Here is a 21592-nt window from a genome sequence, read left to right as displayed (position 1 = left end):
AGCCGAAGCAGCTAAATCACTGTCTTTCTCTGTGAAGATTGTAAAAAGTGAAAAACACCTGGACTACTGGCCAACATCCATCTTCATTAGATGAACAAAGTAATGTCTGCCCATAATAGATTTGGAAGCTGTATAAAAGTGGCTTTATAGAAAAAAAAAAAATAGGGATATGTGCGACCAAAACAGACGGTACACTAAAAACGGGGTCTGAGGAGTTTAGTTTAGTCGGAGACTAATGATGGCAGTATGAGGGCACGGCTAGCAGGTTCTAGTTCTTTTATTAAGTTTGTTTTATTTTAAGGTGTTTCAAATTCCTGCGGTGAGGATCTAAGTTAGCCAAACTGGTGTCATAGAAACCCTGCAGATTGCTCATTAGTCTGAGGAAATGAACTTCTGAACATCAGAGTCTACATCTGAAGAAGACTCTCTCCTGCTTCTGCTGCACTCACAAACAAAATACTTACTCGTTAAAAAAAATCCTACCTCCTGCACTTAATTTACCAACAAAGTGGTTTCTGTATACATCTACTCTGTCAGCCGCATAACATATGAATATGTGAGCTTATTGAAGTGCTGGTTTGTTGTTCCAGATGAATTTACGTGTTTAGTCTTACTAGAGCTGAGCTACTTGTGCTCTGTTATCCTAACTGTGCTTAAAATGTCTTTTTTTTTTTCACTGTGTCGTCAACCTGCGAGGAATTTCAGTGCATCATTCATGAAGTGCATTAGTCATTCCTGGCCTGTGCCAAGTAGAGCTGGACTTTACCGCACCGTCTAATAGAAAAACACAAGGAGAAACCGGCAGCAGCAGGTCTTATACCCCCAGTGTTGGTGATAACGTTCACGTGGCTTCCTTGTTTTTCTTAACAACCGTGACACGCCGATGATGCAGGAAATGACCCAGTAAAAACATAAACAGTGAAGCCAGAACCCACTAGCTGATCATTGACTGTGACTGACACAGATCTCCTCCCCCTCCCCTTTGCCTCTTTCCACCCGTCTCCCCCAGGAGGCTACGATGAGTACAGCGTCAGCAGCGTCAGCAGCAGCAGAGCCGGCGCTATGAACGGGAGCGGCCCCACCAGGCTGGTGGACCCTTTGGAAGACCCGCTGCCCGGAGTGGGCACCTATGAAGACTTCAACACCATCGACTGGGTCAGGGAGAAGAGCAAGGACCGCGACCGACACCGAGAGGTACAGGCAACCACGAGACGCACAGGGCAAATTTTAAGAAACCAGAGCGAGAGATAAAAGAGGAATCTGACAAAAGGAAGTGTTTACCTTCAGATTAGAAGGTATGCGGATTCTGTGGAAGGTGTTAGCAGCAGGGAGCTGCTAAGGCAGAGCTGCCTCGGGTTCATTTCTAGGTATCGGAGAACCTTGCACCACACGTAGACAACAGCGAAAACTCCATAAAACTAGTTATATTATTACCTAATTATATGGCTGTAATCAGTGAGATGCACTTGTGTTACCTGACGTTGGAGCCGGGAAGGCCTGTTGAGCCGTTCGCCGTTAACTGGATTACTTCTCCTGTCACCCCGCAGATCACCAATAAGAGCCGGGAGTCGACCATGGCACTGCTGCACAGTGTCAGCGACGCTTTCTCTGGATGGCTGCTCATGCTGCTGGTGGGACTCATGGCAGGTAGTTCACACACCCATCCCTCCATTACTAGGTTACATCAGTGGTGTACGTTAGGTCTAATCAGACAGTCTCTCTGTTTGACGGAATGGACAAAAGAAATCCAGGTGAGCTGAGGTCAGCTTGGAGGTGTAAAGCCTGTGGCTAAATCTTAGATGACAGGGTTCTCAGTACGGCCACCATTCAGTGCCGGAAAGCAGGTAGAGTTAAAATAAAATGTGCATTTAGAAGTCCTCCAGACACTGCTTTCTTAGGTGTGACGTGGTTCTTTGGTCTTGATCTCCCATATGGTGACAAACAGCAGATGTAGAGACGGGCACCAGGAAAAGGTCAGGGATAAAGTTGTGGAGAAATCTAAAGCAGACTTTGGTTCTTAAACAATATCCCAGGCTTTCAGCTTCTCAGATCTCTGTTTGGTGCATCCATACATTTTCTAACACCCTTGTAGGGTCACGAGTGGAGCTGGTGCCTATCTCCAGCTGTCAATGGGCGAGAGGGGGGGTACACCCTGGACAGGTCGCCAGGGCAACGCAGAGACAGACAGGACAAAGAACCCTTCATACACACACTCACACTTAAGGACAATTTAGAGAGGTCAATTAACCTAACAGTCATGTTTTTGGACTGTGGGAGGAAGCTGGAGTACCTGGAGAGAACCCACGCATACACAGGGAGAACATGCAAACTCCACGCAGAAAGAGTCAGGGCAAGGGTGGGACTTGAACCCAGGACCTTCGTTCTGCAAGGCATCACAGCCCCACTGTGCAGCCCATCTGTTCGGTCCATCAGATGAAAATGGAAAGGCTCTGCAAACCTACACATGGCTGTATGCCCAGGCTGACAGGCCGGGTCAGCAGGACAATACTCAGAGAAGCAGCCACGCGACTCTGGAGGAGCTGCAGAGATCCATAGCTCAGGTTTGAAGAGTCTGTGAACAGGAGAGCAGTGGTTGTGCACTCAGCAGATCTGCTCTTTATTGTTATTTTTTTTAAAGACTAGGCACTTGAGACTCTTATTAAACAGTATCTTGACAGAAAAGATGGTGGAGAGAGAAAGGGAAGTCGTACCTCTGCACACATTTTACCAACTGAGCCACCCAGACCCTTAAAGCTGTTATCAAAAAAAGATATAAGGAGCTGAGTCGGCCAAAAGACATGTAGGCGATTACTTCTGCAATGCACTCTTTCGTTGGCTTGGATAACACGTAAGGATGCTCTTATGGTTGGACTACTGTTTGGTGACAGCACATCAGAACGCCGACCACAAAACGGTCTTCTCAGCAACGAAGTCCTGAGCTCTGCCTTCTGTCCCGCAGGCGCCCTCGCTGGCGGCATCGACATCGCCGCTCACTGGATGACGGACCTGAAGGAAGGGGTGTGTCTCATCGGCTTCTGGTTCAACCACGAGCACTGCTGCTGGACGTCCAACGAGACGACTTTCCAGGAGAGGGACCAGTGTCCGCAGTGGCAGAGCTGGGCTGAGCTCATAGTGGGAACCTCCAAGGTAGGACGGCCTTCCAGCAACTAGACGTAGGGTGGGACCCCCCTGTTGGACCCCAGAGGAGGGATCACATCCAGCTGCTGAAGGCTTTAAGCACTAAACGTGAAGCGTTTGATTGTACTTTGATGCAAAAACAAACTGCTTGGCTTTATTTGCACAATCCGTCTTTGAAAGCTGCGTGTTTCATACATGCTCAGGCGCCAACCAGTATCTCAGCATGTCAGACACCTACAGGAACGATAATGACGCTTGGGCTCCATCTACTGGCTGCTACGCGTCATTGTTTTAAAAAAACACTACACCTTTTCTGACTGCATGAAAATAAGATTCAGATGATGTTTATATAGCAATATCTACATTTATTTCAATATTAAAATTACTTGTTTGTGTCTGTTGTCCTTCCAGGGTCCGTTTGCCTACATCGTGAACTACCTGATGTACATATTTTGGGCTCTGCTCTTCGCGTTCTTGGCCGTGACGCTGGTCAGGGCCTTTGCTCCGTATGCCTGTGGATCAGGAATACCCGAGGTAAACGTGGACCTGAAGTAACACTGAAACTGCAAGCGAGCAGCTTGTATATAAGACATCATCTAGTTTATGATGGACAGAGGTTCTGTTTGTCCCAAATCTCCAAGCAGGTCAGACGTAGCTGTTTTAAAGTGGCTATTCACTCGTGCCAGTTTATTTAGCTTGTTTTTAAATCAGCTCTGTTTATGACACAGATCTGTTTTATTCCCAGTTCTCCTCCCCTTACCGACGGTATTTTCCGTTTATTCCGTATATTTCCACATATTTACATACTCTGTATAAAAAGAATTGACATTTCTTCCTCTCCCTTTCTGACATTAGTCTCTGACAGATTTATTTAATATTCGGTTTCTTCTGCACTCTCTGGCTTCAGTTCCAGGGTTTTAGGCAGCAGAAGGCCACAAACTGAAACGCGTTAATAAAATTGGCGCCTCAGATGTCAATAATAAATTAAACTCACCAACCCCTCCAAACAAGTTATTTTTTTCCCCTTCTAATTGTCATTTCATGGACTTCAGGATGCAGCACACAAACGAAGGCCCATAGGATCTGAATAGAGCTCCTGGGCTTTTATTTTGTAATCTCTCTGAGCATTGTACGGTGACTGACCTCAGCTTGAACTAGGCTGGCTCCTCCTGGGAGGATTGGCAGCTGTCTTTACACGCCGGCCGCCGTAAACAATCGCTCTCTATGCAGATTAAGGGAATTCATGCCGTTAGAAAATGACGCTGGGATGCCTCCAGACTGATGGACGGCAACAGCTGCTGCTCTGAGGTCACTGCTGCTGACTTTCCTGCTTGGCCTTGTGTTAATACACGATTTTAATCGTCGTCCTACAGAGGTGCTCACACTGATTTATACAGCAATCAAATCATTTTAGAACCCGATAATTGTCCGATCATTTTTATGTTTTGTTATATAAAACCCAAGGATTTAGTGGATTGTTATTATGACAACCCTCTCCCAGCTCTTTTTTTTTTCCCCTTCTCCTGATCGCTCTTTATTTGTGAGGGAGTGAACAGCTAAAGCGTTTCCTCCTCTCCGCCGTGTTGTCCAGACGGGCTCATTGATTGATCCATCTCAGAATGAAAGAGGCAAACAGAGCCGCCGGCTGCACACACAGACGTTTTATCCCCCCCGACTCCAGCTAGTTTCACGTCCTGGGATCATTTTCTCCTCTCCCACAGGTCAGGCTCTGGTCAGGAGGCCCCGCGCTCAGGAATTAATGTCTTATTTCAAAGAAAATACGCTAAAAAAAAAATGAATCTCTTTGTTTTGTTTTTGTAAGCGTGCAACTGAGAGATAGTTTGACATCTGAAGTGATTCCTCACAAAAGTTTAAGCATATTGTCGTCCTCTTTGGAACTGAAAACCTCAGCTTTCAGAGGCCCTCACACCCCCCTCTCTCCTCTGTGCTTGTCTTTTTCAGATTAAAACGATCCTAAGTGGGTTCATCATTCGCGGCTACCTGGGAAAGTGGACCCTGATCATAAAGACCATCACTCTGGTCCTAGCTGTCTCCTCTGGGCTCAGTTTGGGGAAGGAGGGTCCTCTGGTGCACGTGGCCTGCTGCTGTGCCAACATACTCTGCCATCTGTTCACCAAGTACCGCAAGAACGAGGCCAAGAGGCGAGAGGTGCGCTGCCACGATGGCGACGGTGTCGAGAGTTTGTCTTATGTCGACAAAGCACACGCGGAGCAAAAAAAATTGACGTTGCATTTCCTATTTGTTTGTGGAGTAAATCTATTTTAGCACGGTAGGCAGGAGGTGAAGGTTAATGTGATTTGAGCTGAAATACAACAATCAGCATCTGTCGCTGAATGAGAAAGGAAAGGAGTAAAATATTAGAAAGGCGTCAATCCAGCATTTTCTGTAAGCTATTACCTGTCCGTAGCGATTTTAGCCGACTCAGGTTTCTCTTCGTGAGCGTTAGCGTGTTCGCCACGACTCGCCAGCTAACTTCCTGTCCAACATTCTCTAGAGGACAGAGGCAGGCAAAGCCAGCCGCACAGCACAGCACGGTGGCAAAAACAGCAGCAGAGGAACACAGAGATGGAGGAATGTAAAATGCGTGCCATTTTAAATCAGCTTGGTCGCTTTTTTTTTTAACGTCGCTGGGCCGGTGCTTGGACTAGATCGAGGTTTAAGCCTAGCGGTAAATCCCAGAATGTGAGCTGGGCGTCTGTTTTTCAATCTAATAAAAATAATGTAATTTTATAGTACACAGGCACATATATTTAAAAAAAAAGTGTTGACAGCAACTGTTAGTGTTTCAGGCAGCCTCTTCAAACTGAGAGCCTGTGGCTGGCAGCAACTGCTAATAGTAATAATAATAATAATAATAGTGGTGGTAGTAGTTTCCTTTGCGTAGGCCACTGACACCGTTATTACCCAGCTGTGCTTCCCTGACTGCTACAAGTGGTCCTCCATATTCATGGAGCAGATGTTCGGTATTCTAAGCTGGTGCCACTGTGACTACATTTAATCTCAAATCTTGTTATTAAAACTACCGTTTTATCCTTTGATAACCGTTTGTAATGTTCTGTGTCTTGTTTTTATGGCGTCATTATCACAGATTTTGACCAATCTGTATAATATGATTGAACTTGACATTGTAAAGTGCCTTGAGATGACATGTTTCATGAATTGGCGCTATATAAATAAAATTGAATTGAATTGTCCAAACACCAGCCATAAATGCCAAATACTTTTATTGTATTTTCAGCTAACATTTAAGATTGAAATTGAACACTTAAAATGTTTATAGTAAATCAAAAAAGTGACAAAGCTGTCCTCCTGTTGCATCACTGAAAATCTACAAATACATACAATTTTTAGCTTTTGGAGCGACGTTTATTTGGACAGATAAACTAAAAACAATAACAGTATCTCATTTACTTCTTAAGGCGGATACAGTATTAGTCCATTATCGTTTTTTTTTTTTTTTTTTTTTTTTGCTCTGCTCAATAGCCATGTCTAGGTAATATTTGAGAAGAAAACTATTTCCTGTTGTGTGTTTGGTTATGAGCTCATCTATTGTTTCATCAGAACCATGGCAGACCTTAAAGAAGCCTTTCTGTGCTCCGGTTCTGGTCTGCAGCTGGCTTCTCCCTGCGTCTGTTTTCAATAGATCCTGTCCTCATTGATCTTAATGCTCTTCTCTTTTTTTTTTTTTTTTCTCTTCCCTGTAGGTTTTATCAGCAGCAGCAGCAGTCGGAGTCTCCGTGGCTTTTGGTGCTCCCATAGGAGGGGTTCTGTTCAGTCTGGAGGAGGTGGGTGGATGGTCTCTCTTTTTCTCGGGCCTGCATCTGTTCTGACTCACGATAAAGAACTGCGCTCTGAAGCGGTGAAGCGACTGAGCCCCGCGTCGCCGGCTCTGGGGGAATCTGCTCGTTTCCCCCGTCCTGCTTCAGAGCGGCAGTAAAAGTGCCAGAGGAGTTATCGCCAGCAGATGGGACTCGGTGGCTTATTGTTTCCCCCTGCTTCGTTCCTGCCATGTGACTTTGTTGTGGAATGAGCTCACGCTGGCAGCCAATTAAGACGCGGCCAACTGAGACCCGATGTTTGCCGCCACGCTTTGGAGAGTCGGCGTGTTCTCGGCAGCTCTCGGGATTAAGTATCAGCGGTTCAGTGAGGAGAAGATTATGATTTAGAGCAAAGTGTATTTTGTTTGTTTTCACATTTAGTTTATGGCCTTGTTAGTATTGTTAGTTAATTTTAAAAAGGGATCCTCTGTGTGCTAGTAGCCACTCAGGATGGAAGTCGGTGAGCGGTGGTTCGCAAAAGCATTCACGCCCTGTGGCCTTGGCTGAATTTTCTCATTATAAACAGACACTTTAGTATATTTTGGTGGACAGGCAAAACGGGGGGGGAAGAATGAAATCCTAAAATTGTGACGTATTTGATTTCAGCCCCCTGACCCTGATCCCCCGCCCCCCCAAATGAAACCCAGTGCAGTTATGTAATAAGTAGAGTACATCTCAGTATGAATACAGCTGTTTTGTAGAGAACACCTCAGAGGTTTGTTAGAGAACATTGTTAGATCTTTTCAATTATCCTGGTAGAAATGTCTCGTTGAGATTATGATCTCTTTTTGGACAGACCTGAGCAGTAAGCCAACAGAGTAGACACATGCAGGAAGACCAAGAAAAACACCACACAGGTCGCGGGTAAATGGGTGGAGAGGTTAAAGCAGGGTTAGTTAAATAAAGCAGAGAAGAAGCCAAGAAGGACCTAGGTAACTCTGGAGGAGCTGCAGAGATACCACAGCTCAGGTGGGAGGATCTGTCCACAGATTTCTCCTTTAAACAAACCCGTGTTAGATGGGAGATAAAGGAATCTTTTTCACCTGAATGCCAAATAGTGTGTTGAAAACTAAAACTAGACAAAACCCTACAGTCACCTTAACCTCAGAGAGCGCAGCGTCATGCCGTGGAGACGCTTGTCTTCAGTAGCGACAGAGCAGCTGGGATGAGACCGGAGCAGATGTTGCTTCCAGCAGGAAGGGAGGAAAAATTAAAACACAGTCATGTGTTACAGTGGCCTAGTCAAATCCCAGATCTAAATCCAATTTCTAATCTATTAAGAGTTAAAAATTTTAGATATTTTAGATATGTCCCCTCCTATCTGACTGAGCTAGTTATTTTTTTTATAAAAGGCCTGGGCAAAGATTTGGGTTTCTGTATGTGCCAGCCCTTAAAAACCTGCAGCTGGGATTGCATGGAAACGTAGTCCTACAATATATATTTTTAATACACACCCAAAATTTCCAATTTGCGTTAGTGATCATTTGAAAAATCAGGTTTCGTTTTCTTTCCACTTCTACCGCCTTGATTTGGTCTACCACTTAAAAACAGCAGGTAAACACATCGACAGCGTGGCATTAAGGGGGTGTGAATACTTTAGCGAGGCACCGTAGTGTTTCTACAGCTTCTGCCGCCGCGTAAATATTTCTTATGAACCTAAAGCCGACTTCTCCTTCCTCGCTGCTCTCCGATCCCTGCTAGGTGAGCTATTACTTCCCGCTGAAGACCCTGTGGCGCTCCTTCTTCGCTGCCCTGGTGGCCGCCTTCACCCTGCGCTCCATCAACCCGTTCGGAAACAGCCGCCTGGTGCTGTTCTACGTGGAGTTTCACGCCCCCTGGCACCTGGTGGAGCTGGCTCCTTTCATCCTGCTGGGGATATTCGGAGGCCTCTGGGGGGCGCTGTTCATCAAGGCCAACATCGCATGGTGCAGGACACGTGAGTAGGGTCAGCCGAACGGTGAGAACCCTCCATGGACGCACTTTTTAGCTGTGCACTAATCGGCTGGTCTCTGTGTGTGTGCGGCAGGGAAAACCACTCGGCTGGGGCACTACCCCGTCATCGAGGTGCTGGTTGTTACCGCGGTGACCGCCCTGCTCGCCTTCCCCAACAGCTACACCAGAATGAGCGGAGCGGAGCTCATCTCCGAGCTCTTCAATGACTGCTCCCTGCTGGACTCGTCTCAGCTGTGTGGCTACAAGCAGGTCAGCCGGGGGGGCCATTAAAGGCTGGAGTCAGCGTTTGACAGAGAATCACTGCAAAAAGGGAACTAAAAGTAGGCAAATTGTTCCTGAAACGAGTGTATTTTAGCAGGTAAATTAAAATGATCTGCCAACGGAATAAGATTTTTGCACTTGAAACAAGATGATGGAGGTGAGTTGTTCTTATTTCAGGTGCAGTTTATCTAATTATCTTATTTTTTTATTTATTTTTTTACTTTATTTTTTTAAGGTTATTTTTATACATGACACAGCATAACATAAGAGAAAAAATGTAACTTAAGTGGAAAAAAAGAGAGGAAAAAACAAGGAGGGGGGGGACCGCATTACACCACAAAAAAAAACTTGACAGATTATTGGATCACAGGGTACAAAATATGTAAATTTCCATGAGGAGTCTTATAAAGGAGGAATTTTTACCCAAAAGGACCACGTTCAGCCACAACGTGCAGCACTAAACCCCAATTACCACCCCGAGTAGTAAGTTAAAAAAAAACTCAACTTACTTTTGAATTTCTATATGTCCTAATTATCTTACATAAGGGTCAAAATGCTCATTCTATTGGCAGATAATCTTATTTAGGACAAATAGATACATTTTCAAGAACATTTGACTTCATTTTGGTTGCCTTTTTGCAGTGTACTGAAAGTAAGCAAGTTATTATACACTGAAGCGAATGTTGAGCTTGTCCCTTTTCTTTCTCTGTCTCCGTCTCTTTACGCGGCGTTTGTCCTGATGGCCGCACCTCCCATCCTCCCACAGCCGGTCAACACATCAGAAGCGGGCGTGGACAACAGCCTCGCTGACCGGCCCGCAGGGCAAGGCCTCTACACAGCGTTGTGGCAGCTGGCCCTGGCCCTGATCTTTAAGATGCTGATCACCGTGATCACCTTCGGCATGAAGGTCAGTTCAGGACACACTAGAGCTCACAGTGGCTGCGCCCAACAGGCACGTCGTCAACATGCCGTCGGCCATTTGTATTTAGCCGCCTGCTAAGTTGTCATGCCTACTCTTTGAACTCTTCGTCCGTGGTTTTTAGTGTTCCCCCTCCCCTCCTGGGTCTCTGTGGGATAGCAGAACATGTGAGGAGACCACAGCAACAACTGTCTTTAATTTATCTGCAGCCACATTCAAACACGGGTCCTGCTTTCATTGATGATCAGCGTTTTTCAGCAGAAAGGAAGTTACTCTGATTGGTCGTGTTACCTGCTTATATAACCGTTTTAAATGTTTTCCCATCAAACCCAGCAGTTTTTTTTTATGTGTGTAAATCTAATGTGAGAACGTTTCATAGAGAATACGTCTGGGCGTCTCGTCATTTTGCCTTTTAACTCTGTGCTTTTGTCGTTTTTGTTCTGATTGGGAAACTGCATTTTTAAACGCCTGGTGGCTCCTTTCCCCTCTCCACCCAGGTTCCCTCTGGCCTCTTCATCCCCAGCATGGCAGTGGGAGCCATAGCCGGCAGACTGCTGGGTGTGGGCATGGAGCAGCTGGCTTACTACAACCACGACTCGCTCATCTTCAGAGGATGGTGCTCCCCAGGAGCGGACTGCATCACGCCGGGGCTTTACGCCATGGTCGGAGCTGCTGCTTGTTTAGGTCAGGCATTGACTTTAGTGGATTTATGCTGGTTGTGTTTATCGATGTAGCTCCGGTTCACCGCAGTGTCTTTTTAAGGGCGCTTTTAAAGACAAACAGGTCCGGTTCATATGCAGGGATCAAACCAATGCAGTGCAATACTATAGAATATTTCAAATTGGCTTATATTGCCTAACCTGACTCCGCCAGATAGATTTGCTCCGCATATCCATCTGGAAACCTTCCGTTGAAGTAATTTTGGGAAGGGGCGAAAATACGGGTTAGCTGATTGGCCTATGTTGGTGATAGACGGGCCAAATAAACCAATCAGATCAACGAAGCATATGACGTACTCGTCAACATGCTTCGTCATCGCTCTGTTACGAGCGACGACGAAAACACAACCACAAGCCAAGCTACTCTTGCTGCTGCAGGTAAAGGCTCGTTAGCTCAGCAAAGAAATACTCTGTAATTCCGATAAAACTTGCTCGATAGCCACGCTAACGCTAGTTTCATCGGCTGAAGCCGCCATGTTCTTTAGACTGAACTGTTGCGCTTCTCGTTGCGTCACACCTCAACCCGCCTCAAAGCCAACGCTGATTGGACGTTCGTTTGGTGAACGGCTCCAAATTTTCTTTAACGGAAAGTAGCCAGACTGATCTGCGAGTGAAACCTTGAAAGCTCGCGAGATCAGGATGGTCTCACGAGGCTATATAATGCCCACTGGTTACAAGTTACCCATCGATTACAAACATCTAGTTTGTATATTTGGAAGGTGTGTATAGTAATTTTTTTTGGATTTGAAATCTGGGGGCCAGACGCTTTCATTAGATCTTGGTTTTGAATAAAAGAACAGCAGAAAAAAACGAGCAAAGGCACAAATGTCACGGTGGACGCCCAGAAGCAGCTTGGAGCTGATGAAAAGCAGGCAGCTGCTTGGCCATTCGATAAGGATGTCTCCTAGCGTTCTCTGCGGGGTGGTGGTATTCTGAGAATGTGGAGCTTGAACATGACAAACTGGTTAAGATTATGTGTTCAGTCCTTCTTGGAAACGGTTTAGAAAAGGAGCTGTGGGGTAGAACAAATGTTGAGGCCTTTTTTGGTTTGTGTTTAGTATAATAACCGTCAACAGAGGTGGACTTTTGCAATAAGAGAGAATAGCTAACTTTGTATTTTCAGTTGCAGAGGTTGGGATATTAAGCACTTGAAATAAAAATTCAAATAATTTGAAATTATCTCTTTTCTTTTTAAGGTTCGCTACACTTGAGTTTCTCCTTTCTGTAAGACGTTGTGACCTTTTATAGTCAGAGTTCAGACTGGAATGAGGCCAACTGGGCCATCGTTGTTCTGTTGTCTCCAGAGACGGTGTTGTGATGTAAATAAGAAAATCGAAACGCTTTCTAGTAAATCTCGTACTTTCTTAGATCAAAAATGCCTCATGTTGAGTTCCTCCACAGAACATAGGGATTTAAAAGGGCGAATAGGCTCAAAGGATGGGGCGTCTTAAAAAACCTCTGTAGCATCGCACCTTCTCCCCCTCTCTCTCTCTCTCAGCCACTTCCTGTCAGCCTACCATCACCCAAAGGTCACTACTGCCAGAGACATGGGGGGGGGGGGGGGGAAACGGCAATATGTTTAATCTGTTAAATACAGACCTTTGGTATGGACAATTTTTTTTTTTTGGATTATCTATAGTTTTTGTATTTTTAAGCTTTAATGAGTGGAAATAGTACATAGATAGAACCTTTTAATTTAACTGAACTTTTTTTGCACAGTATATCTATAATAAATCCTATGACCAAGTAATATAAGTGAAATCTATGCAGCATCCTTCTTATATTTATTTTGGTCTGCTGTGATCAGCTCCCAAAATTGCAGATGTTTTCTTTGCTTGCACAACATCATCGTCCCCTTCAGCAAGCCGCAAACTTTGCAGCTGAAGACCCAATCAGAAAGTGTTTTTAGTGCAGAGAGAGAGGAGCAGGTGTTGCATCTTCATGGTTCAATCGTTTTTATTTTTTTTTTTCTGAAGCTGCCACGGTCAGCTGGCCCGCTGCTGAAGGGTCGCTGTTTGTGTGACTGAAGTTTAACCCTCTTCCTCCTCCTGTCCTGTTCCAGGTGGGGTGACCAGAATGACTGTGTCTCTTGTGGTCATCATGTTTGAGCTGACGGGCGGTTTAGAGTACATCGTTCCCCTCATGGCTGCGACCATGACCAGCAAATGGGTGGCAGATGCCTTAGGAAGAGAGGGCATTTATGAGGTAAAGTGTCTGTAAAGCATCATTTTGGGATTTCTGTCTTCTTTAGGAGGTTTGTCACCTCATTTGCATTTTTTTTTGGGCCAAACCCCCTGTCCAGTATACCCATTCCATATTTTCCTCGCGTGTCTATTTCAGCTAAAACTCAAACATCCGCTGGTTTGTGTCCGCAGGCTCACATAAGGCTGAACGGCTACCCGTTCCTGGAGCCGAAAGAAGAGTTTGAGCACAGCAGCCTGGCCGTGGACGTGATGCGGCCGAGGCGGGGGGACCCGGCTCTGGCTGTGCTCACACAGGATGGCATGACTGTAGGGGAGGTGGAGGTAGGGACATGGAAAACCACACATGCAGCAGGGTGCCTTAGAAAAGTATTCACACCTCTTAAGCTTTTTAACCTTTTCGTGCTGACGCAGCTAAAAACATCAGTGCTTTTCATTTGGGATTTTATATAAAGACCAACCCAGAGTGTCACATTGTAAGCTTATTTTGCTACATTTACACTGATGGCTTGAAATAAAAAGCAGTTCAAGCTACTGCCTTCTTAAGTAGGATCTACTTGTGTTTTAGTGACCCTCAGTGCAAATGCAGGTTTATCTGTGAAAAACCTTTTAAAGTATTTGTCCTCCTCCCTCCACCTAACGATCTACTACTTTGTGATTGTCGCATAAAACCCCAATAAAATAGCTGCAGTTCATGCTTGCAATGTGGCAAAAGGTTGAGGAGTTCCTGGAGTGTAAATACTTTTACAAGGCACTCTATATTGACCAAATCCTTTCTCTTTTTAAGCAGAATTTTAGTCACATTTCTAAAAAACTAAATGTTAAATTGTAGACAATAAACTCTAACCGTCTTCATTTTTATCGCAGACCCTAGTAGAGAGCACTCACTACAGCGGCTTCCCCGTGGTCGTCTCGCAGGAGTCCCAAAGGCTGGTGGGCTTTGTGCTCAGAAGAGACGTGCTCATATCAATAGGTATGCAAACATTCATTTCAGAATAAATACTGAAATGGTACCATTTTATGTGCTTGATGTGACATTATGATTAATTTAGAAATGTGTGCAGCCAGATTTCACACCTCAGCAATCCATCTTTTAGCTTTCACACGTGCCGCAAAAGCCCGAAACGGTATTAAAATGGATCGCCGCTGTATGGTGGTTGTTGCGACCCTTGTTGTCATTAAGTCCTGGTTTTAGTAAGCTCATGAGCAAATGTAGTGATTGAACATCAGGGTTAAAGTTCACTGTTAGAAATGTCTTTTTTCTCGTCTTTTTTTAATCATCGGTGCTTGTGCTGCGCTCTGCTGCCAGATAACGCCCGGAAGCGTCAGGACGGCATCGTCAGCGCCTCCCAGGTGGTCTTCACAGAGCACACCCCCGCTCAGCCGCCTGAAGCGCCCCCTCCCCTCCGCCTCAGAGGGATCATGGACCTCAGTCCCTTCACGGTCACCGACCACACACCCATGGACATCACTGTGGACATTTTCAGGAAACTAGGGCTTCGCCAGTGTCTGGTCACACATAATGGGTATGATATTTATCCGTTGCATCATAGTCAGCCACGGACACAAAGATCTCTGAATAGAATAAAAGTAGTTTTATCGCGGTTGCATAATCTCACGTGGAAAATATTAATTCACGTACCTCGTCACAAGGAGAAGTTTTGTGCAGGTTATTTATAATTTTGTTGGGTTCCTGACTTAAAAGGACATTTTATAGAAGTTTGTTTGGGTGGGAGCAGGGCTCTAGATCCTCTTAGATCTGGGGTTCAAGATGGACCCGTGGTTCTTAAATTGGGTCTGGTTTAGAGGCCAAATGGAGCAAAACTGCAGTTTTAACTCTAAATTTTACAGACAGACTAACACCATTGCAGATCACAAACTATGCTTTTAAAGACTTCGTATTTAAAGCAGCATAATTTAGTCCAATACTACACTGTCTAAACAGGAGCCGTCTTCGGGTTTGGGATTCTAATGATTTTTTTTTGGAGCCTACTGATAATAAACCCCAGCTTGGTAGATGCTGCTAAAGCTGCTCTCCTACCTTCCTGTGTACGCTGGCATATTGAAAAAACACGTTACGCAGGTCTAGTCATAGCCTTTAATGTCCTCTAAGTATCCATATTGCTTTTGGTGAGCACCCAGTCTTTAATGTTCCATGTACAAAGGGAACAAGGGTGTGAAATTCAGTGTCCTCCTTTGACAGGAATTCACATTATTAAATATTTCTATCTGTTAAGAATCAGCTGACTGTTATGGAACAATGATTAAATGCCCTATTAGTACCACCAAGTGCTCAAATATGCATCTAAAGATAACAGAACGTTTTGAGATCGGTTTCAGTGTGAGTTTAAAGCCTGCAGCTTGCGTAGGTGAGTGAACCTTCATCAGTGCAGACTGACCGTTTGCATAATGTTTCATGAGATTAAGTAATATTGGTTTTATAATCAAAGCAGTATTACAGAGGCAGTTGTGTAGACACTGTAGCTGTGGCTCACATGTGCAGTATAGATGCTGTGAGAGGAGTGGACATGTCCAAAAAGTCTGTCTGCCTTTGTTTAGTTAGTGATCAAGTTATGCATGATTCAGTCTTAAATGCTTCGTAAGATGGCCACTGAAACAAAAGGCAGCTACACATCAGAAAGGCGTGTTTGTAGACTCTACTTTTGCAAACAAACATTAAAAGTGGGGAGACGTGAAAATCTGTGGCTCTGGAACTCTTCATGTCCATTCGCTACGGTGGAGTGATGCTGCTGGTTTGAGACAGCAGGGGACTTTAAATGAAAGAAACCTTAAAAGGTAGTCATCATTGAGTTGTCATTTTAAACATCGGGCTAAATCGAGACAAAATGACCTTCTGCCTTCGTCCATGACCATGTCAGTCCCCAACCAGAAATCCTATAGAAAAACCTGCTGGGGAGACGAATAGAAGAGAGCTTAAGAAAAAACCTAGGGCTTGAGATGATGCGGAGATTATGAAACAAATAGAAATGCTCAAAGATCCCGCTCCCTTTATGTCCCACGTTTGGGAAATGTTACAGGAGACTAAGTGCTGCCTTGCTGGTGAAAAAGGGATTAAAGGATTAACAGCAGGGATAGTAACTATTGTTCAACAGGGGATTTCTGTTAGAAATGAGGGAATTTAGTTTTTCTAAAATGTTTTCGGAGGGATAGTTCTGCTGTAGTGAATGGTAAGGAAACGAGATCTCATTGTTGAACTCTTAAAACATTTTTAGCCAGCAGCCAACGTTATTTCCCTTGTAATAACATAGAAATTGCTGAGTGGGGATTTTCTGCCAAGCGTTTGAGAATGGGGTCACATTTCTGTTCAGAGAGCCAGAAACTGGACCCGCTCTGCTGCTGGGCCGGTTTTAAAGGCTACCTCAGCTCACTCGGTGGGCTCCACTGAGGCCCACCAAGCCGAACACGTCAGCCCCGGTGCAGCTGCGTGTCAGACGTTATATCTGTCTTTGTGTAATATTGTTCTCTTGCAATCACTGTCAAACAGACCGCAACAAAAGATACAACTGCTGAGAATGAACAGAATAAGTGTTTTGTTCCTTTTTCTCTCTCTCTCGGCGCGTCGAAGGAGCCCCGCTTTGTTGGAAATTGGTTTTCAGGGGGGTTTGGACGTGGAAGTCTATGTATATTCACACGCTTTGACTGCCAAACATCTTGCATGTGACGATGCAGCTTGTGGGTTCCCTTGGATAGTTTCTCTCTTTTTGGCACATTGTGTTCATTTTCAGGAGGAATGCCACCACCAGCGTGGGCTGCGGCAGGGAGATTTTCAAGTTCAAAGCCTTAATCCAAACGCCGCTTTTTTTTTTTTTTTGTGAAGTGTTGTTGCGCAGCAGGCGTATTCTTTCTCTGCTTTACAGTTTTCGACGAGATAAAGAAGTAAGTATCCTTCTTTAATCTTCTGGAAAACGTCAAACACGCCGACAATGAAAGCTCGTTTAAAAGAAGCAGCAAACGGGACATTTGGAGGACATTTGGAGGACATTTTAACTTCTAAGGTTCTCCACAAAAGCAAAAGCTGCAATTGTGTTTGTTGAAAGGAGGCTGGATGAAGAGTCCTTTGTCGTACCACTTCACCGTCTCCTGCAGCCGTGTAGTGGAAAGCTCTCCATGCCTCTTTAAAGGCTTTAGGCCAGGGGTGTCAAACTCATTTTGACAGCTTAATCTGATCTCAAGAGGGCCACACGAGTTAGCTCATTGCAAGATTAAATAGAACTAATAAATGTGGACTTGTTTATTTTTATATTAAGTTAATTTCACTTTTACATAATATATTATGAATAACCTCAGCGTTTTTAAGAAAAGTATGTGCAATTTCAACAATACTTTTACTCACTTAAACATTTACTTGTGCATTACGCATAAGAACTGATCACAGTGATTATACAATGTTGAAAAACATTTATTCACATTTTTGGAACTTAAAAACACTGTCCTGCATGACGAAATACATCAAACAGATAAAAATTAAGAAATGATTTGAATTTTTCCACACCTGAAGCTTAATCTGCTAATTAAAACACAGCACCCCTCGTGGACAATATAGGAACTGCATATTTTCAATTAAACAAAGTACATGTTTTTTTCAATAATTGTTTTATCATTCTCTTCCTTTTATCTTGTCCACTTGTGAAAGTCAAATCTGATGAGCTCTTTGTGGCATCTTATTGCCACATTGCCAGACAGGACACTGAGGGGAAAAAAAAAAATTGTTTTAATAATGATAATGCATTTAGGCACAGGGCCGGACTAAATTGTTCGGCGGGCCGGATGTTTGACACCCCTGCTTTAGGCGAAGTGTGTTTGTTGGATCAGAAGTAGATTGTGGGCAGAAACGTTCAGCGCTAAGGCCTGACGTTAACTGTGCACGATTCCCTCCGAGGTTCCCTGGACCATTTCCTCATGAATGAAGCGTTTAGGCTTCGGCCATCGGCTCGAACCGTCGCTGCTTCCTGACGGCGCACGCGGCCGCTGGAAGGCCGTCGACAGCCACAACGACTCCCGTGGGATCGGCACGTTTGCTTCAGAAGCTCGGCTCTCCGGCCAACGAGGAACGAGGCTGACAACTTTGTCAGAGTGGATCAACGTGTGAGGGTACAGAGAGAAAATGGAAGTTAGAGGGGCATTAAAATATAAGGAAAATAAAACTAAAGAAGGTTTTTGCTTTTAAGATCAAAAGTAAGTGAGTCGGTTATTGTGTCGAAATGCAGATGAAAAAGACCCCGAGCCTGTGTGGCGTCCCAGTGTGTTCATTGTGGCCGTTTTTATGAGGTGGTTTCTGTTTTATCACCAGGCAGCACAAACGGTATTTTTTCAGACCATCGTTAGTTCAAGCGTGGCCTCATTTGCAGGAGCTGTATCCAATCGAAACATCATTTGTTTTTGGAAGATGAAAACGTGACTAAACTGACTTTTTAGCGGAAATAAAAGGTCAGCTTGTAAAATGAACTCTACAGAAGAGCTTTTCTTCGCAGCTGAACTTCTTCAGCTGAAAATGTCTTTATTCTGCAGAAATATGCCATATTACCAAAGGTTTGGGTTCACCTGCCTTGACTCACACAGGAACATGAGGGTTCAATACAACGTTGGTTGAGCTCCTGAGAGCGACCCGTCCCTTCACAAATGTTTGTAGTCTGCATGCACAGGTGCTGGATTTAAACTCACCTGTGCCCTCAGAAGTTATTGGAACATCGACGGCAGAAGCAGCTGATTCCTCGTGTGAAGTAAATGTTCGCTACGTCAGAGCTAATTAGAAAAATGTTTCCATCAACTCTTTATTATGTTGACTGTTTTTCGAAAAAGTAAAAATCCTCTCAAGCAAGTGTAAAAACCTTTTTAGAGAAATTTTGTGACTTAATTAGAATTTCGTCTTTCCATCAACCTTTTCTAATTTCTAAATGCGCATTAAAAAGGGTGAAGAAAACGCGACGTGTCTCTCTGTTCATAGTATTTTCTCTCTAGCTGTCTGGCTCTCTCTGCCATCTCAGTCCCCACAGCATGCTCTCTCTCGCCTTTTCTCAATCTGACAGTAATATTAATGGTATCTGCTGATGAATGCTTCACTTTAACAGATAAAAGTTTACCACTTAAGATTTCAAAGGATTTCTCGTCTCTTATCTGCGTTGCAGGTGATGTTATTTAATGTTAGTTGCTTGATTTTTCTTCTGGTAGATTATTTAGTTTGAGCATTTTTCGTGTTATTAGTGGTCTATTGACAACATTGGTTGTGAACTTTGAAAGACATTGCATTTTGTTTATATTCTTAAAATACTTTCCTAAGTCTTCCTTCCAGAAATGTGTCTGGAATATTTATGAGTGAAAACTAAGGTTTTCTTTTGGGTGAACGATGGGCCATCATCATACATGGGTCAGGGCTGTGAATCCACTCACCCAAAATAGGCTGCTTCTCCATTTTCTTTGTTGTTGGTAGTAAAAAATATTGTAGAGGTAGTAAATTCAACTCTGCAATTCTCGTATAAACCCTGGTTTATTATCTGAGGCTATGACAGGCACAACTTAAAGAACATCAAGGCAGCAGGAGGAGGAACTTGGTTGGTGAATAATGTCCTCTAAGCTTTTATAGTTTATTTGTCTGAATTGGGACATTTTGTCAAGGTCAGTTCTAGTTGGAGACATCTTTGATACTGAACTTTATATGGGTATGCAGACTGCTCCTCTAATCTGAATTTCCTCAGTGAAGAAGTGAGCAAATTTGTTGCAGGCCCTGGTGGAGTGGAGTTCAGAAGCCACAGACACAGCAGGGTTTGTTAACCTGTCGACCGTGGCACATAAAACACGAGCGTTATTAATGTTTTTGTTGATGATCTCAGAGAAGAAAGGTTCTCTGTAGGGAAGGTCTGTTCAGAGCTGCTGTTATCAATCAGAAAAACGTTCCAGAACGTACTGTGCGCTGGGAAAAAAAGTCTCAGTATGCTGAGGGGTAACATTTAAACGTACCAGCTCACTGAAAGCACCGCATTTAGGTCCAGCAGATTTAAACCTTCAGTTGACCTAAATGTTAAACTCGGGTCGGGAAAATGCATCGTGAAATACTTCAAAGGTGTAAGGCAGGTGATTTCAGGGTTAATGCAAATCTCCTCCTGTTCTTGTGTACATGTTCAAGCCTTTTTCAGAGTCTTCTCGTGTCTAATAAGAACAGTAGCTTATATTTTTCCCTTATAATGCAGTTTTAAAACGGTTCTCTTCAGAGGCGGACGTTCATCAGTCCAGATTTCAGCCAGATTTGCCTTTCTGTGACAACGCCGTTAAGGACCTCTGCTTGACTCCAACTCTCTGATCTTTGTTATTAGGAGGCTGCTGGGAATCATCACTAAAAAGGACATCCTGAAACACATGGCGCAGATGGCCAACAGAGACCCCGACTCCATCCTCTTCAACTGAACTCCTCCGCGGGGCGGGACAGAGGACGGACACCGGCGCGGACACTCGGCTCGCACCTTTACCTCTCCACCTCTCCTCCTGAAAGCAGACATTCAGCGTTCATTTGCACAAACCGGCTGTGGTCAGCGGAGCTTAAATTCCTGTGATGTTTGAGGCCTTTTTTTTTTTGGGTCTGGAGAAGAGAGCGGGCCGATGAAGTAAAACGCTGTGGGTAACAATGACTCACCCGGAGCGTGGTGGGTGTGGGCGACTAGTTCACATGTGCTCCTTTTGGCACTTTGCTTTCTCCTCGTTTTCTCGTATTTCACGGGGGAAAAAATCAAAGACGTCTGGAATCTGCCACTCAAATCTCTCCCCTCCGTTTCACCTGAGACCGAGGGGGAGGTGGGAGGAGATAATCCTCCGTGACGGACACCGAGAGGAGACGAGGCGAAGCGAGGGAAAACTAAAAATAAGTGGGAGAAAAGAAGACAGAGAAAGTTAGGGAAACTCTGCGAATGTCCTCGAGCTGTCTCGGCGAGTCCGGACAGAGCGCTGTTCTGCGGGAACAGCGGATGCACCGACGTCTTCCTCCTGGGAGGACAGAGGCAGGGGGCTGAGACAGATCACATACCTACACTCCAATAACGACATAGACGACAGCCTGGGAACTCCCCCCCCAGAAATGTCTCTTATTGTGTCCTCACTACTTGAGACTGGTGAAAGCCTGGGAACTACGTGGCGTCGACCCACCAGCTTCAGACCATCAGAACCATCCCAAACACCGCGTCGGGCTTTATGGGAGCGTGAAGCGTCCCCGGGCGGCAGCAGAAGGGCTTAAACAATCATGACACATCGATTAATTTAATGTCAAATTGTTGATCCCACTAAATTATTACACTGATTGAAATGAGTTGTTTCGTCTCCTTTTTTTTTGTTGTTCTTTTTTACTTTTAATTACCTTTTTGTCCCAGGCTTTATTATTTGAACATGCTTAATTTTAGGAATCAGATCTGAAACGATATCCAGGCTTTTAAATGCGATCAGAATTTTTATTTGATATCTCAGGATATTTGTTTTGTTTCCGGTACCAAACTCTCCCCGTACACACCCTTCATCAGAAAAGTCAAGAGCCTGTTTTATATCGGCATTAACCCATGCTGG

The 21592-nt window shown here is 44.5% G+C and overlaps 1 protein-coding gene across 3 annotated transcripts in view; it reads left to right on the top strand.

Annotated features, from left to right (window-relative positions):
• clcn5b (chloride channel, voltage-sensitive 5b) overlaps positions 1-21341 on the top strand; it is a 38580-nt gene extending 17239 nt beyond the window's left edge. For all 3 annotated transcript variants that reach the window (XM_012874965.3, XM_012874966.3, XM_012874967.3), the window contains 15 exons: positions 1010-1194; positions 1548-1647; positions 2960-3147; positions 3550-3672; positions 5101-5307; positions 6864-6944; positions 8679-8913; positions 9004-9179; positions 9958-10098; positions 10608-10794; positions 12892-13034; positions 13205-13354; positions 13898-14003; positions 14340-14556; positions 20359-21341. In XM_012874965.3, coding sequence (XP_012730419.2) covers positions 1010-1194; positions 1548-1647; positions 2960-3147; positions 3550-3672; positions 5101-5307; positions 6864-6944; positions 8679-8913; positions 9004-9179; positions 9958-10098; positions 10608-10794; positions 12892-13034; positions 13205-13354; positions 13898-14003; positions 14340-14556; positions 20359-20449 — 2330 coding nt within the window. In that variant the 3' untranslated portion in view covers positions 20450-21341. The remainder of the gene's footprint in view (positions 1-1009; positions 1195-1547; positions 1648-2959; positions 3148-3549; positions 3673-5100; positions 5308-6863; positions 6945-8678; positions 8914-9003; positions 9180-9957; positions 10099-10607; positions 10795-12891; positions 13035-13204; positions 13355-13897; positions 14004-14339; positions 14557-20358) is intronic.
• The last annotated feature ends 251 nt before the right edge of the window (positions 21342-21592 follow it).

Source organism: Fundulus heteroclitus, chromosome 14, assembly GCF_011125445.2.
Source record: "Fundulus heteroclitus isolate FHET01 chromosome 14, MU-UCD_Fhet_4.1, whole genome shotgun sequence".
NCBI lineage: Eukaryota > Metazoa > Chordata > Actinopteri > Cyprinodontiformes > Fundulidae > Fundulus > Fundulus heteroclitus.
Note: the sequence above shows the minus strand (reverse complement) of the source record. Positions and strands in the feature narration are given on the sequence as shown.